General features: G+C 29.4%; 1 protein-coding gene across 3 annotated transcripts in view; it reads right to left on the bottom strand.

The window, feature by feature from the left end:
• Positions 1-1,490: 1,490 nt before the first annotated feature.
• Positions 1,491-12,397, bottom strand: part of LOC148301211 (uncharacterized) — a 188,214-nt gene continuing 177,307 nt past the window's right edge. For all 3 annotated transcript variants that reach the window (XM_088273541.1, XM_088273542.1, XM_088273543.1), the window contains one exon: positions 1,491-6,744. In XM_088273541.1, the coding sequence (XP_088129667.1) occupies positions 4,700-6,619 (1,920 nt within the window). In that variant the 5' untranslated portion in view covers positions 6,620-6,744 and the 3' untranslated portion in view covers positions 1,491-4,699. The remainder of the gene's footprint in view (positions 6,745-12,397) is intronic.

Genomic DNA, 12,397 nt, shown 5'->3' with positions numbered 1-12,397 from the left:
AAATATTATATGTATATATATATATATATATATATATATATATATATATATATATTTATATATATATATTTATATATATATATTTATATATATATTTATATATATATACATATATATATATATATATATATATATATAAATATATATATATATATATATATATATATATATATATATATATATATATATATATATATATATATATATATATATATATATATATATATATATATATATATATATATATATATATATATATATATATATATATATATATATATATATATATATATATATATATATATATATATATATATATATATATATATATATATATATATATATATATATATATATATATATATATATATATATATATATATATATATATATATATATATATATATATATATATATATATATATATATATATATATATATATATATATATATATATATATATATATATATATATATATATATATATATATATATATATATATATATATATATATATATATATATATATATATATATATATATATATATATATATATATATATATATATATATATATATATATATATATATATATATATATATATATATATATATATATATATATATATATATATATATATATATATATATATATATATATATATATATATATATATATATATATATATATATATATATATATATATATATATATATATATATATATATATATATATATATATATATATATATATATATATATATATATATATATATATATATATATATATATATATATATATATATATATATATATATATATATATATATATATATATAGATCCAGTCACCAATACTGGCTTTGCATGATTGAAGGCAAGGCCAGGGCCCAAAATTCTAGCATTATGCATTTGCCAAAGAGTTGATGTACTATTTTTATTAACATAATTATTATTTTGCCGAGACCCACCGAACCACCTGATTTGACTTGTCGGTGGAGTTCTTTTTTAAAATATATTTTTAGTGTAATTATCGTATAATCTAATTTGTAAAAAAATACTGTATCATAAACCTTAATAACACTCACTCAGGGGCACGGGTGCAGGAAGAATTATATTGTGGTGTATCATTTTGTTTTAACCTGTCCCGGAGTATGGACGTAAATGAACGTCAGTGCGACTTTTCCTTAAAGGAGTATCGACGTTAATGAATGTCGAAGTCCGTCTGTCAGTTAGAATGATGTAACTTGTATAGCAATGACATCAGTGGATATTTGTGTGTAATTTTGTCACAATTGAAAAATATTTCGAAAGGTGTTTTTTATATAAAATTATTTTAACATAATTTCTATCTTCATAATACACCAATTTATTCAAAAAATAAATTTTTAGCCCACCGCTGGTCAGGGGTATATTTAATATTTACACTCAAAATATTGTTATTCTTGTCGTAATGAAAAATAGATAGAGAGGTTATAAATAAAACAAGGGTTGCATTAACACTTTGGTTATAATTATTATTAAGAGTCACATTGAAGTGAAGAATACTACACAATATAATAGGTACAAGGAATATATAATATAGAATAATGCGAACTTTCAACATTTAGAAAGCCATAATAATGATGTCCAAAAGAGATTTAATTTCAGAAATTTCAGAATAAACACGAAACATTTTTAATAAATTACATTTAATATAATATTTATCTTATCGACGCGAAATATATTTCAAGAAAATTCTACAATCATAAAATACTACAAGGTTTTTTATTCTACTTTTTAAGTAAATAGCGATTTAGCTTCTTGAAATCATTGATTTTTCCCACAAAAAATATATTTCATTACATTTGAAAAATACACATTCGTAATATATATAAGAATTGAAGTTTTCATCAGTGAACACCTATTTTCCATCCATTTTCTAATACAAGTAAGTAAACTTAGAAAAATCAGTCAAAGCTCATTTTATAATAAAGACAATTAAACAATAAGTAGGTAATAAATAAATACTAAGTGATGAAGGAAGTATTAAAGTTAAAATGAAACTATGCTATAATATTGTCTACTTAGGTAATGAATACTCGCAAAACATGGCAACCTTATATACAAAATAACCTAAAATTAACATAAATTCATAATCACAGGTAAACACGCAGTTTGTTATTACACAAACAGCATTTATAATAATTAATTCACACATAAAACACATTGTTGAAAAAAAAACAATAATATTTGAGAACCCAAAATTAAGTGATTTATTTAACTTTTTTCAACCCCTAAGTAATTTTACCTCACATTCACGGTTGTTATGTACACACCGTGTAATAATATATTCTCCTTATACGGTTTGGTCAGCCTTCAGAGGCCTTTTTTCAAGGAACAAAAAGGTATATTTCAAAAAATAATTATTACACAGTTTGGCCTAAAAATATATTTATGTTTATTAAGCCGCGAGAGTCGAGGTTCGTATTTGTGCTTAGTTATGTGTTGCTATTCAGTTAAAGTTCTTTATTGCATATTTTCATATTGTAGACCATTTACAAGATTCACATTCAAATCACAGAGATAAACTGTTATGTCAAAAAAACCATTTTTACGAATAAAGTAAATTTTCATCACGTAATGCTTTTCGTAAGGAAAAGTCACTTTGTGATGCTGATTAACATATAATAATTGAAAATCATAAACACGCAAATACGAAAAAGTTTCGGAAAATGGAAAAAATGTTTAAGGAAAGGCCGTTCTCTAGTATTCAAATCACGTACATACTATATATTCTCTCTTAGAACTTCATTTAGATACGAAACAATTTACATTATATGTTTCTTGCGTATTTTTGAAAATGCTGTTAAAACAAAGTCCTATTTAATTATAAGAAGAAGAGAATATAAATATGTGGCAAACAGTTTATTAATTTTCAATAACAACAAAAAACATGATATGTATTTTTATGTGTTTTTTCTCTACAAGAGAATAATATTTTTTTTGTGATAAACATTATCAGAGGCAAGAACTTTCACAAGTAAAATGCATGGGGAAATTTTACATGTCATGAAAATAATGTTGATTTTATTACAGCACTGTAAGGACAGAACTAAAATAATAATGTAATCAATTTAAATAAATAAATAGAGGATTATTCTAAAAAAATTAATTGATATTTTTTATAGTTTTTGATATGTTTAGAGTATATTTTAAAATGCATATATTTATTCAAAAAATAAACATGATATGATTAAAAAAATATTCCAATATTTTAAATTATGAGCGATTTCAGAAATTTATGGAAAATATTTTAAATTTATCGATAAGAAAATAAATCGTACATTTTAGAATTATGTGATGGAAAATATGATTTTGTATTCAGTAACTTAATAATAGAAATACTTTATGTACAGACAACATATTAATACAAATTCAAACATACTAAATATAAGCAAGATTACGCATCGTCGAAAAGCAAGGTATCTAGTTTTTCTACATTTTTACGATCAAATAGCGTTTTACATACGAATCTCATTTTTTCTTCTTCTTTATTATATAAGATTTATACTTGATTATGACTACAGTTAGAATTAATGAGGGAAATGGCGACTAATTCTTAATATACCAATATAAAATGGAGCAGTTTTAGAAAAAAACTATTACTATAACAAGGAAAATATAGGGTAAACCGTATAATACCAGTACATTATTTAGCAACTGACCTCTTAGGCAACTTACCTAGTGCTTCATTTATTATTATCCTATGATCGCAGCGAATAAATACTAAAATGATTGTTTCCCGAAAAAAGTATAACCAAATAATTATTTTCAATTTATTTTATTTATTGTTTCGGCATTAACTTTGTGGTAAGACATGTTACAATGATTATAGAGCAATTTTATATTTTAGTTATTATACAGACCTGAATGATGGAAGTTTAACTTCTGAAACATGTAGTCTATAATAAAACTCAAGTGGTAAAAAACAAGCATTTTCTTTGATCATTTTCAATTTAGAAGTAAAAAAATCATTCAATAATAATAAAAAGTTATATTTAATTAAATTTTCAAGAACTATTTGTATCGCAGTAGAAGTAGCAATAGGTATACATGCAGTTCCTTTTTCTTTTAAACAAGACAAACATAATAATAGCTACAATATTCAAAACATTAACGTACAAAATTTATAAAAAATCCATACTGTAGTTGGTTACTGGTAGTGGCTGGTTACATTACGGTTTACCCTGGTTAATACCTATTATCTAAATGATTTTTTAAACTGGATATGATTTTGAAATGTAAGAAAAAACGTTTGTTAAACATTTCTTCGAGTAGTTGATCTCCGTGGAATATTTGACTAATCTAAATTGTCACATACTAAAACATCAAGATTTTTGACATCAAATCGAACTACCTACATTTAAGATAATAAGTATTTAGGTGTGATTAGATATTTTGTACGTACAAATGATAGAATAGCATTTCAGGGAACCGTTCATGCGTTTCTTTCTAATCCCGACATTCAATTCTCACCAGATTTATAACATTTGGTTTCGGATTAAATAAAAATATACTAATATTTACACTTAAAATAAATGCTTGTACTGTCAAGATATATATTACACATTTTTGGTTTGTTTTAGATAAGAAATAATGAACTATTGTCCATAGTGTGGTAACATTGGAGTGCGAAATACACAAAACAAGAAAATAATCTATCTTCCATTGAAAGCTTCCAGTATCCTTGACAACTCTTCGGACTCTCGGAAGTGCGGGTGTCTACTTCGCTTGTAGTTCATCGACTCGTCCTGGTACACCTGTCTTCCCCCTGACGCGTCATCCCTTCCTTGTCTGTAGTTGACGGGAGTGTGGCGAACATTTAGTCTCCCTCCGGACTCTCTAGAGTTAGGAAACAGCGTCTGGTGATACGGAGGATGGCGGTCTTGCTCGAACCTCACTTTGTAGGGGTACCTTTGCATCGAAGACATTCTAGACCAAAGATCCATCAAATCATGCTCCCCGGATGGGTTGTTCACGTTCCAACCGTAGGGCAACCAATACGGAGGATGTCTCACGTTAGGGTCATTGTGGTGATGAAATAAAGGCTGACTGCTGTCCTGATTTACAAATGTCGGTCCAAAATTGCCTGCCGGAAATGAATTTTGTGGTGGCGGTACTTTCACGAAATTCGGAGGGTATTGAAGAATGGTGCTCGAGGGTGCCGCTTCACTGTCAGGACTAGAGGGAAACCTAACGTATTCGTTCGAGGTCTTCTTATGTATATTCACGCTGTTGCTTGGGAATGGTCCTTCGGTATTTCTCGACACATCAGCGAGTCGGCTGATGATTTTTATTTTTTCTTCTATATCCACGGACTGATCACCCGATGTGCTAGGATCGCGGTTCGCAGAAACACTAGTGCCGAGTACTCCCGTTATTTCAGAACTCGATGTTCCAGTGATTGCAGCATTATGTTTATCTGATTCTATTGTTTGTCCTGGCTTTAAATCTTCAATTTGATTTACAAGTAAATTATTTGTTATATTATTTTTTACAGCAGTTACATTTTCGCCAGATGATTTGATCGAGGCATGACCGGGAATATTGGATGCCGAGTCACTGGTGGGTATTATTTTCATCGAGACATTCATATCTTTGTTTACTTCGATTAATACTGGCGAATTTAAACCTTTGTGATAATTGTTATTCGAGAAGCTCGACTCGACAATTGTGGTTTCAGGTGGGGGAAGTTCAACCACAGGATTTATTGTCGATGATTGAACTAATTTTTTTTTCGCGTTTTCGCGCTCCGCTTTGATATCCTGGAACAAATTGTCAACTTTTATACTTTCTAGTTCTTTAATTAGGTCACTCGACTCGTAATTACTATCCGAGGTCAAGTTTTCAAATTTTCCATTTGTCGGTGCCAACAGAGTTATACCTGAACTAGTCGAGTTCCGAAGAAGTATCGATACAGACCCTGCAGGAGCTGAACTATTCTGCCGTAGAACTGTTTCAGTTGCTGCAGGGAAGCTGTCAAGAAAAAACTGCTTTTTGTCATTATATTCTGGAACTACCTCGGGAGACGATGTTGGTTTTTTATCAGACTCGGGTAATTTTGTCGAAGAAGAATGTTTCTTGATTATTATGATTTCGCCAGTCGCGTCAGGATTCTCTTGTTTGGATCCCGCCTGCAGAGCTAACGGGATGCTGAACTGGAATGGTCCAGAAGCGTCAGTTGATTCTGTGTCTATATCGTAATCGTAGGATTCATCCTGTCCTTCCGAAGTTTCGGTGGCAAACTGAGAGTTGAGTTTTTGGAGTAGAAACTCGAGATGCGCGTTTTCGTCGACTTTCACGACCTTGACACAACGTCCCATGGAGTCTGGGCGGTATCCCTCGGCGCACGCGGGCAGGGAGTCCGGCCCGAGGTGAGGCAGCACGAACAGGGACTTGGTGGTGATGCGGCGCGGAGGAGCGGCCTGGCGGGAGCCCTGCTGCAGCCAGGCGTCCCACGCCAGCTCGCTGGGCGAGTGCTCCAGGGGCCGCGTGGTGGGAGCCGTCTGCGCCGCACCTCCGATGGCCGCTATAATCAGCAGCCTCCGGATCATCGCGATATTCCGTTTTCTCTCCATAAATAAGTAGGAGCTTTCCGGGATGTGCGTCACATCCGTACAATTTCCTGGAACTTAGGCGAGGTTCCTGAAGAATCGTTGACAGTGGTTGAATGATTCGTTAAACGCAATCATTTGCGTGACACCTGTGAACAAAGCAAAATGAAGAACATTAAAATATTGCATTAATTACTATTCATCTAACATAGCATGTTCGGAGCGTTACGTTATAAAGCGAGTGAAAATGACTGCAGAATAGTGTAGTTGAATTATCGCATGAAGAGCACTGACAGGGTCAGAGTCAGAATGTCTAGACGTGGTGTTTAGTAGGAGTCCATTTTTTATTTCCATTAAGTATTCTACCCTCGTGGTGTGTGGCCGTGTAAATTGGGACATCGCTTGCCAACTGTACTGAGAAGCACTCGCATCGTTTACTGGCGCAACTAGCCTTACTAGGATAATATGATTACAAATAGAAGCACAACAAGAAAATTGGTCGGTAACTCCTCGACTGCGCTTGGGGAAGTTATTTATCTCAGTATAAAAAAAAGCTTCCTTGATTCAGGTTGGTATCAGGCATGTTGGAACGAAATGTATAGTTGAATGACGTTTGTATAAATTTCAATGTTCAATTGGTTGAGGAGTTGGCAAAATACTTTTGCATCCCATCGAAATAAAGAGGTACTTATATACTCATTTAATTTATTTCTAATAACAGAACTGGAATTGATGATTAATGTTTTTTTAATAAACGAATTATTAGAGTTGAAGGGTGTTCAAATTAATTGTGAATAAAAAAATAATAACTAATTTTAACTTTAGTTCAAGACTCTTTATAGTACATTGAGTTTGAGTTTGAAATCAAGAGAGTCCATAGTAGAATTTCATTTTTTTCATGGTTTAAATCTGAAACAAAAACTCAACTGTTATATTTTAAAATTCACACTTTTAGTAACTAAATAAAAATTACAATAATATACGTTGATTCTTTTGTAATTTTTAAAAATTTTGTCGAGCATTTCAAGAATCAGATACGTATGGTAACTATAATTGAAATTGAACATTTTTGGAGCTGCCAAGGGTGCAAAGTAATGAACTAATAATAATAAACTAATTAGGATTGCGATAAGCGGTATTACATAAGCCGCAACTATATTTAGGTTTCGCAGACAGCAGGATTGTAAAAACAATAGTTTTTAAAATTGAAAGACTTACAAATATTCAAGGCATTAACATGAAACCGTATTCACTACGTGAAACGGGAATCCAATCATGTAATCGCCAACTTGGAATATCAAAACACCTATTTTGTATTTGATTTTCCACAAATGAGATCTTCTACATTTCTAGTATATAAAATTATTAAAGTCTTCGCTGTAAATAAAAACAATGTAAAATAAGAACCTGAGAAAAAAAAACAACCATATAAAGTCTGAAAACACACTTGATGACCGTCGATAACAGGGATTGTAGGAGTTCTAAAGGACTCCAGGATATATTTATACAAAAGATAAAAATGGTGTTGCGGAAACCAACAGGTTCTCTTCTGCGCATATGACTAGGACGAGGAATACGAACGGAATAGGCAATACATTTTTTGAACAATATAAGTAGTAATTACCTTTTGTAAGCGTGTGTGTGTGGGTGTGTGTTTTTTCCAAAACTACTCGTATATGTATTTCTAAACATTCGTAAGTTTTCAGAAACCCAAAGTTTTATTGTACATATTTTTTTATCACATACTAATAAATATTATTCTATGATTTATCCTTAAGCCTTGTTATATATATAGTACGCGGTATATATTTCCATTTTTACAAAGATATGATCGGACCACTTGCAATCGAAAACTAATGATCAATATTTTAAAATTTCAATTTGCGAAAAAAAAACTCAATAACGAAGGATATCTGGTGGTGAAAGGTACACTGAAAATGGAATACGTGATTAAAAAAAAACTGTTTCATTGAATTGAAACCGCGTAGTGAATGTATGATGGATTGGAATTTATTATACTTGAAGATGTTAGAAGTTAAGAGGAAATATGTAATTTTGGGTTCGATTCCCAGAGAGAGGGTGAAAATAAATATTAGTGATTTTATACTGTAATATTTATTTAATATTACCCTGGACTGGCCCCTGAAGCGCAAGAGTGCTCCAGTTGCCTTCATATAATTTTGCAACGTATCAATAAAAAATTGTTTCTAAACACTTTAATACCGAGTTAAAACTTCGGTAGCATCAAAACAGTAATATTTTTCAAAAGTGAAATTTTTTCGTGAATATCTAAAAATTTGAAATCATACTTTCATTTTTTATTTTAGATTCAACTCTATCAACAAATCAATATATGCTTTCAAAGTACCATTTTGTTTGAATCACAGAAAATCATTTAAAGGTTCATTATTATGAATTTTATAATATTTGCGAAACCGTGAACGATTTCGATGAAGAATAACAATTGCTTCATAGTAAATCGATGCACTGCAAAGCGAATAATGTTCACAGATTACAACAATCATTAAAGTTATTCTCTGCGGCTCGTCGCCTTCGAAACTATTGTGCATTTCAATTATTTGCAATAATGTTCATTTATAAACATTGCAAAATGGATATCAGAATAATGAAAGTGCTGCTTCAAAAATCGGCCAAATGGTCGATAACTCTTATTTTGGCATTTCGGAACCAGAAATATGCCGAAATTAAGAAATTATACTAAAAGAAATATCGAGCAACTGGAAGAACATCGTAAGGACCAAATTCATGATTATAAGAGACACGAGTCCCTATTTCGTAAAGAAAAAAAAAACGGTTTTATTGTCAGCGTACTATGTAGCATAAATAATAATAAAATATACAAACATAACTCAATATACAAGTATTTAAATATATTAGACATAGAAATGCAAAATCTAAATAAATGAATTTTATATACATATGTTAATCTAAAAAAGAAAAAAAAACGGAAAAAAAGTTTTAATAAAAATAAATTGAAGTGCCAGCAAACATAACTAACGAGTGTAAGTCCCTCTCCAAGCACAAGAACTCAGTCTCTTTATTGGAGAGAACTGCGTTTTTGATTCAAAGATTGTAAGTAGAAATGTTAAGAAAATTAATCTAAATTAAAAAAAAAAACTTTTATAACCATATTAAATAAAATAAAAATAAAAATTTGATACCCCTAGCGATTTTTCGATAAGAAGAGAATATGAAATTAATAACCGGTACCTATAATTAAAAATCATATTTTTAAAATCTTTGCCGGAAATTAGTTTTTGTTAAAAAACAATCAATCAAATAAAATACTTATTCCTTAAGCAACAAAAAATACAGAATTAAGGAGCTATTATTTTAAGTTTAAGAATAAAAAACACCTTTACAAATTTGGTATGATTTTAGTAAAAATAAATTAGGTAAGGTAATTTTACAATTCAATGAGTTTTTCATTGACGGTAGAAAATTGAGGTGCTTTGAAATTCAATTAATCAGAAAGAACTTTACAGTTTTTTGATGAAGGGAATTAAAATTAATTGATTGGATGAAAGGTAACCTTAATTGATTTCGTATTTTGGTTAATTTGGTAACAGGCTTTGGCTTATTATTTTATTTATAAAAAAGATTTAATAAATTTTTGAAATACAGCATTTTTCAGTTTCATAATACAATGCTTTCAATTTCAAATCGAAAAAGTCACACAGATAGTAAATTTGATTTTTTTTATTATTTATCTACATTCTAGTGACAAATCTACTTATAATGTAAAACATTACGAAAAATCCCTCTAAACGGCGAAACAGCTGTCACAAAATAAACATATCCAGCTAAATCATAAATCGTATTTTGATTTATATGAATAATAAAAGACTGTGGAATTTTACAAAGTAAATACTAATACAATAAATAATTTGAGGTAACGCTATATAATTCAATACTGAAAGCTGAACAAACAAAATATGGATATAAATGACAGTAATAAATATGGTATGTGTTAAAATAGGTAAAATAATACATGTAGTATTTTTCTGTTTTTTAATAAAATTATTTAATGGTTTGATATCACCTTTTATCATAAAGACATCTTGACGCGGTTTGACAAGCTTTCCAGATTTTACCCCTTATTTAACACGAAAAAATATATAAAAATTACCGTTTATTCTGACAATTATTTTGAAGAATAAAGCTTAGTTCGCGACGTTGATTAGATGTTGAGTAGATTAGATAATGGTATTACTTCGAAATAAGGAAAATAATTTAAAACATATGTATTCCTTACGTATTATTTGAGCGCAAACGGTTCGTTGTTTACTATTTCCCATTATAAACATATGAAATCTAGTATTGATGTACGTAATACAATAGGAGAAGCGCTTAAACGTATACATTTATTGAACATAATATCAAGAGAAGCACTTTCATTTTCAAATTATCGCGCAGTTTACCTGAGTTAGATATCCATATAAAAAAATAAACGTCGTTATTCATACAAAATAAAAATTCTTAAAGAATTTTATCGTCACAAAAGCGGCACATTGCCTTGACTTTCTGGCTTCTGAGAATAAATTAAAGTCGTTGAAAGTGTAGCACTTGAGATGTTTCCAGCCATAGCGTTTCCCAAAAATAACAATGTCTTTTGAAAACACTGCCAAAATAAGAGAATAATATTTTACATGTCAAAGAAATTGCGATTCAAATAATATAATCTCGCATTGAATATACGTGGAAGATTAACGTGACATTAAATATTTAACCTATTCGGGAGTGAGGTTCTGCGGACAAAGCTGTATCTGGGGAGTGAGTTTTTTAGCTACTTTTTTTTACATTTTATAATTTTATATAATAGTCGATGCTTTAAGCAACATATTTTCTGGATTTTTTATTTTATTTAAACTAGATAAAAATTATTTGATTATATTGTTTAAATACAACCACAAATGTCAGTACAAGTGCCATTTTAGATATAAATGTCACCGGGCTTTAAAAGCGAGACCGCATATATACAGCCATACTCCTTTGGGGAAAGTTTGGTATGGCCGTACATGTACGGCCATACCAAACTTTCCTCAAAGGAGGCTAAGCAAAAATTTACTAAAAAAATGGATAGATTTTACCACCAAGTAACTGCAGAATCAATTAATGAGAAAACACTTTAGTCCATTTGAACTTGTTAATTGGATGTAACAAAAAAAGTGATATGAATTTTTATTTATTGATTTGACGTTTAATTTGTAGAACTCCATTTTAATTTATGTATTAATTTTTTAATCAGACACAGACTTTTTGAGTTGCATTTTATTAAAAAAAAATACATAAAAATGCTTGGAAATGCCATAACTGGGCGAAACAATTGTCACAATATTAATATTTTTTGTGTGTGTCACAATATGAATGTGTTTTTTTTAAATAAAATACAACTTAGTAGACTCAAAAAATCTGTGTTTGATTTAAAAATTAAAACATATAAAAAGGTGATATTAAAATGAACAATTTATTTATATTTCTTGAATGTTCATCACAGATACTTTGTGGCACATTTTATAAACCTTATAATATTAAACAACTTTGTTTTAACCACTTTTTTATTGGTACTCTTTATCCAACCGGTTTCGACAAGAACCTTGATGAACCCTGGTGATGACAAGGTTCTTGACGAAACCCGTTGGCTAAAGTGTACCAATAAAAAAGTGGTTAAAACAAAGTTGTTTAATTTTATAAAATTTATTTAAATGTTAAACTGCCATTTTGAGTAACGTTTGTCTTGCGTAACAGAAATCATGTGATAACAGTGATCGAATCACTGAT

The sequence above is a fragment of the Brachycentrus maculatus genome, unplaced genomic scaffold (assembly GCF_059751285.1).
Source record: "Brachycentrus maculatus isolate JH-2025_06_01 unplaced genomic scaffold, ASM5975128v1 h1tg000589l, whole genome shotgun sequence".
In the NCBI taxonomy this organism is placed as follows: domain Eukaryota; kingdom Metazoa; phylum Arthropoda; class Insecta; order Trichoptera; family Brachycentridae; genus Brachycentrus; species Brachycentrus maculatus.
This window is presented reverse-complemented; position numbering and strand designations above follow the sequence as displayed.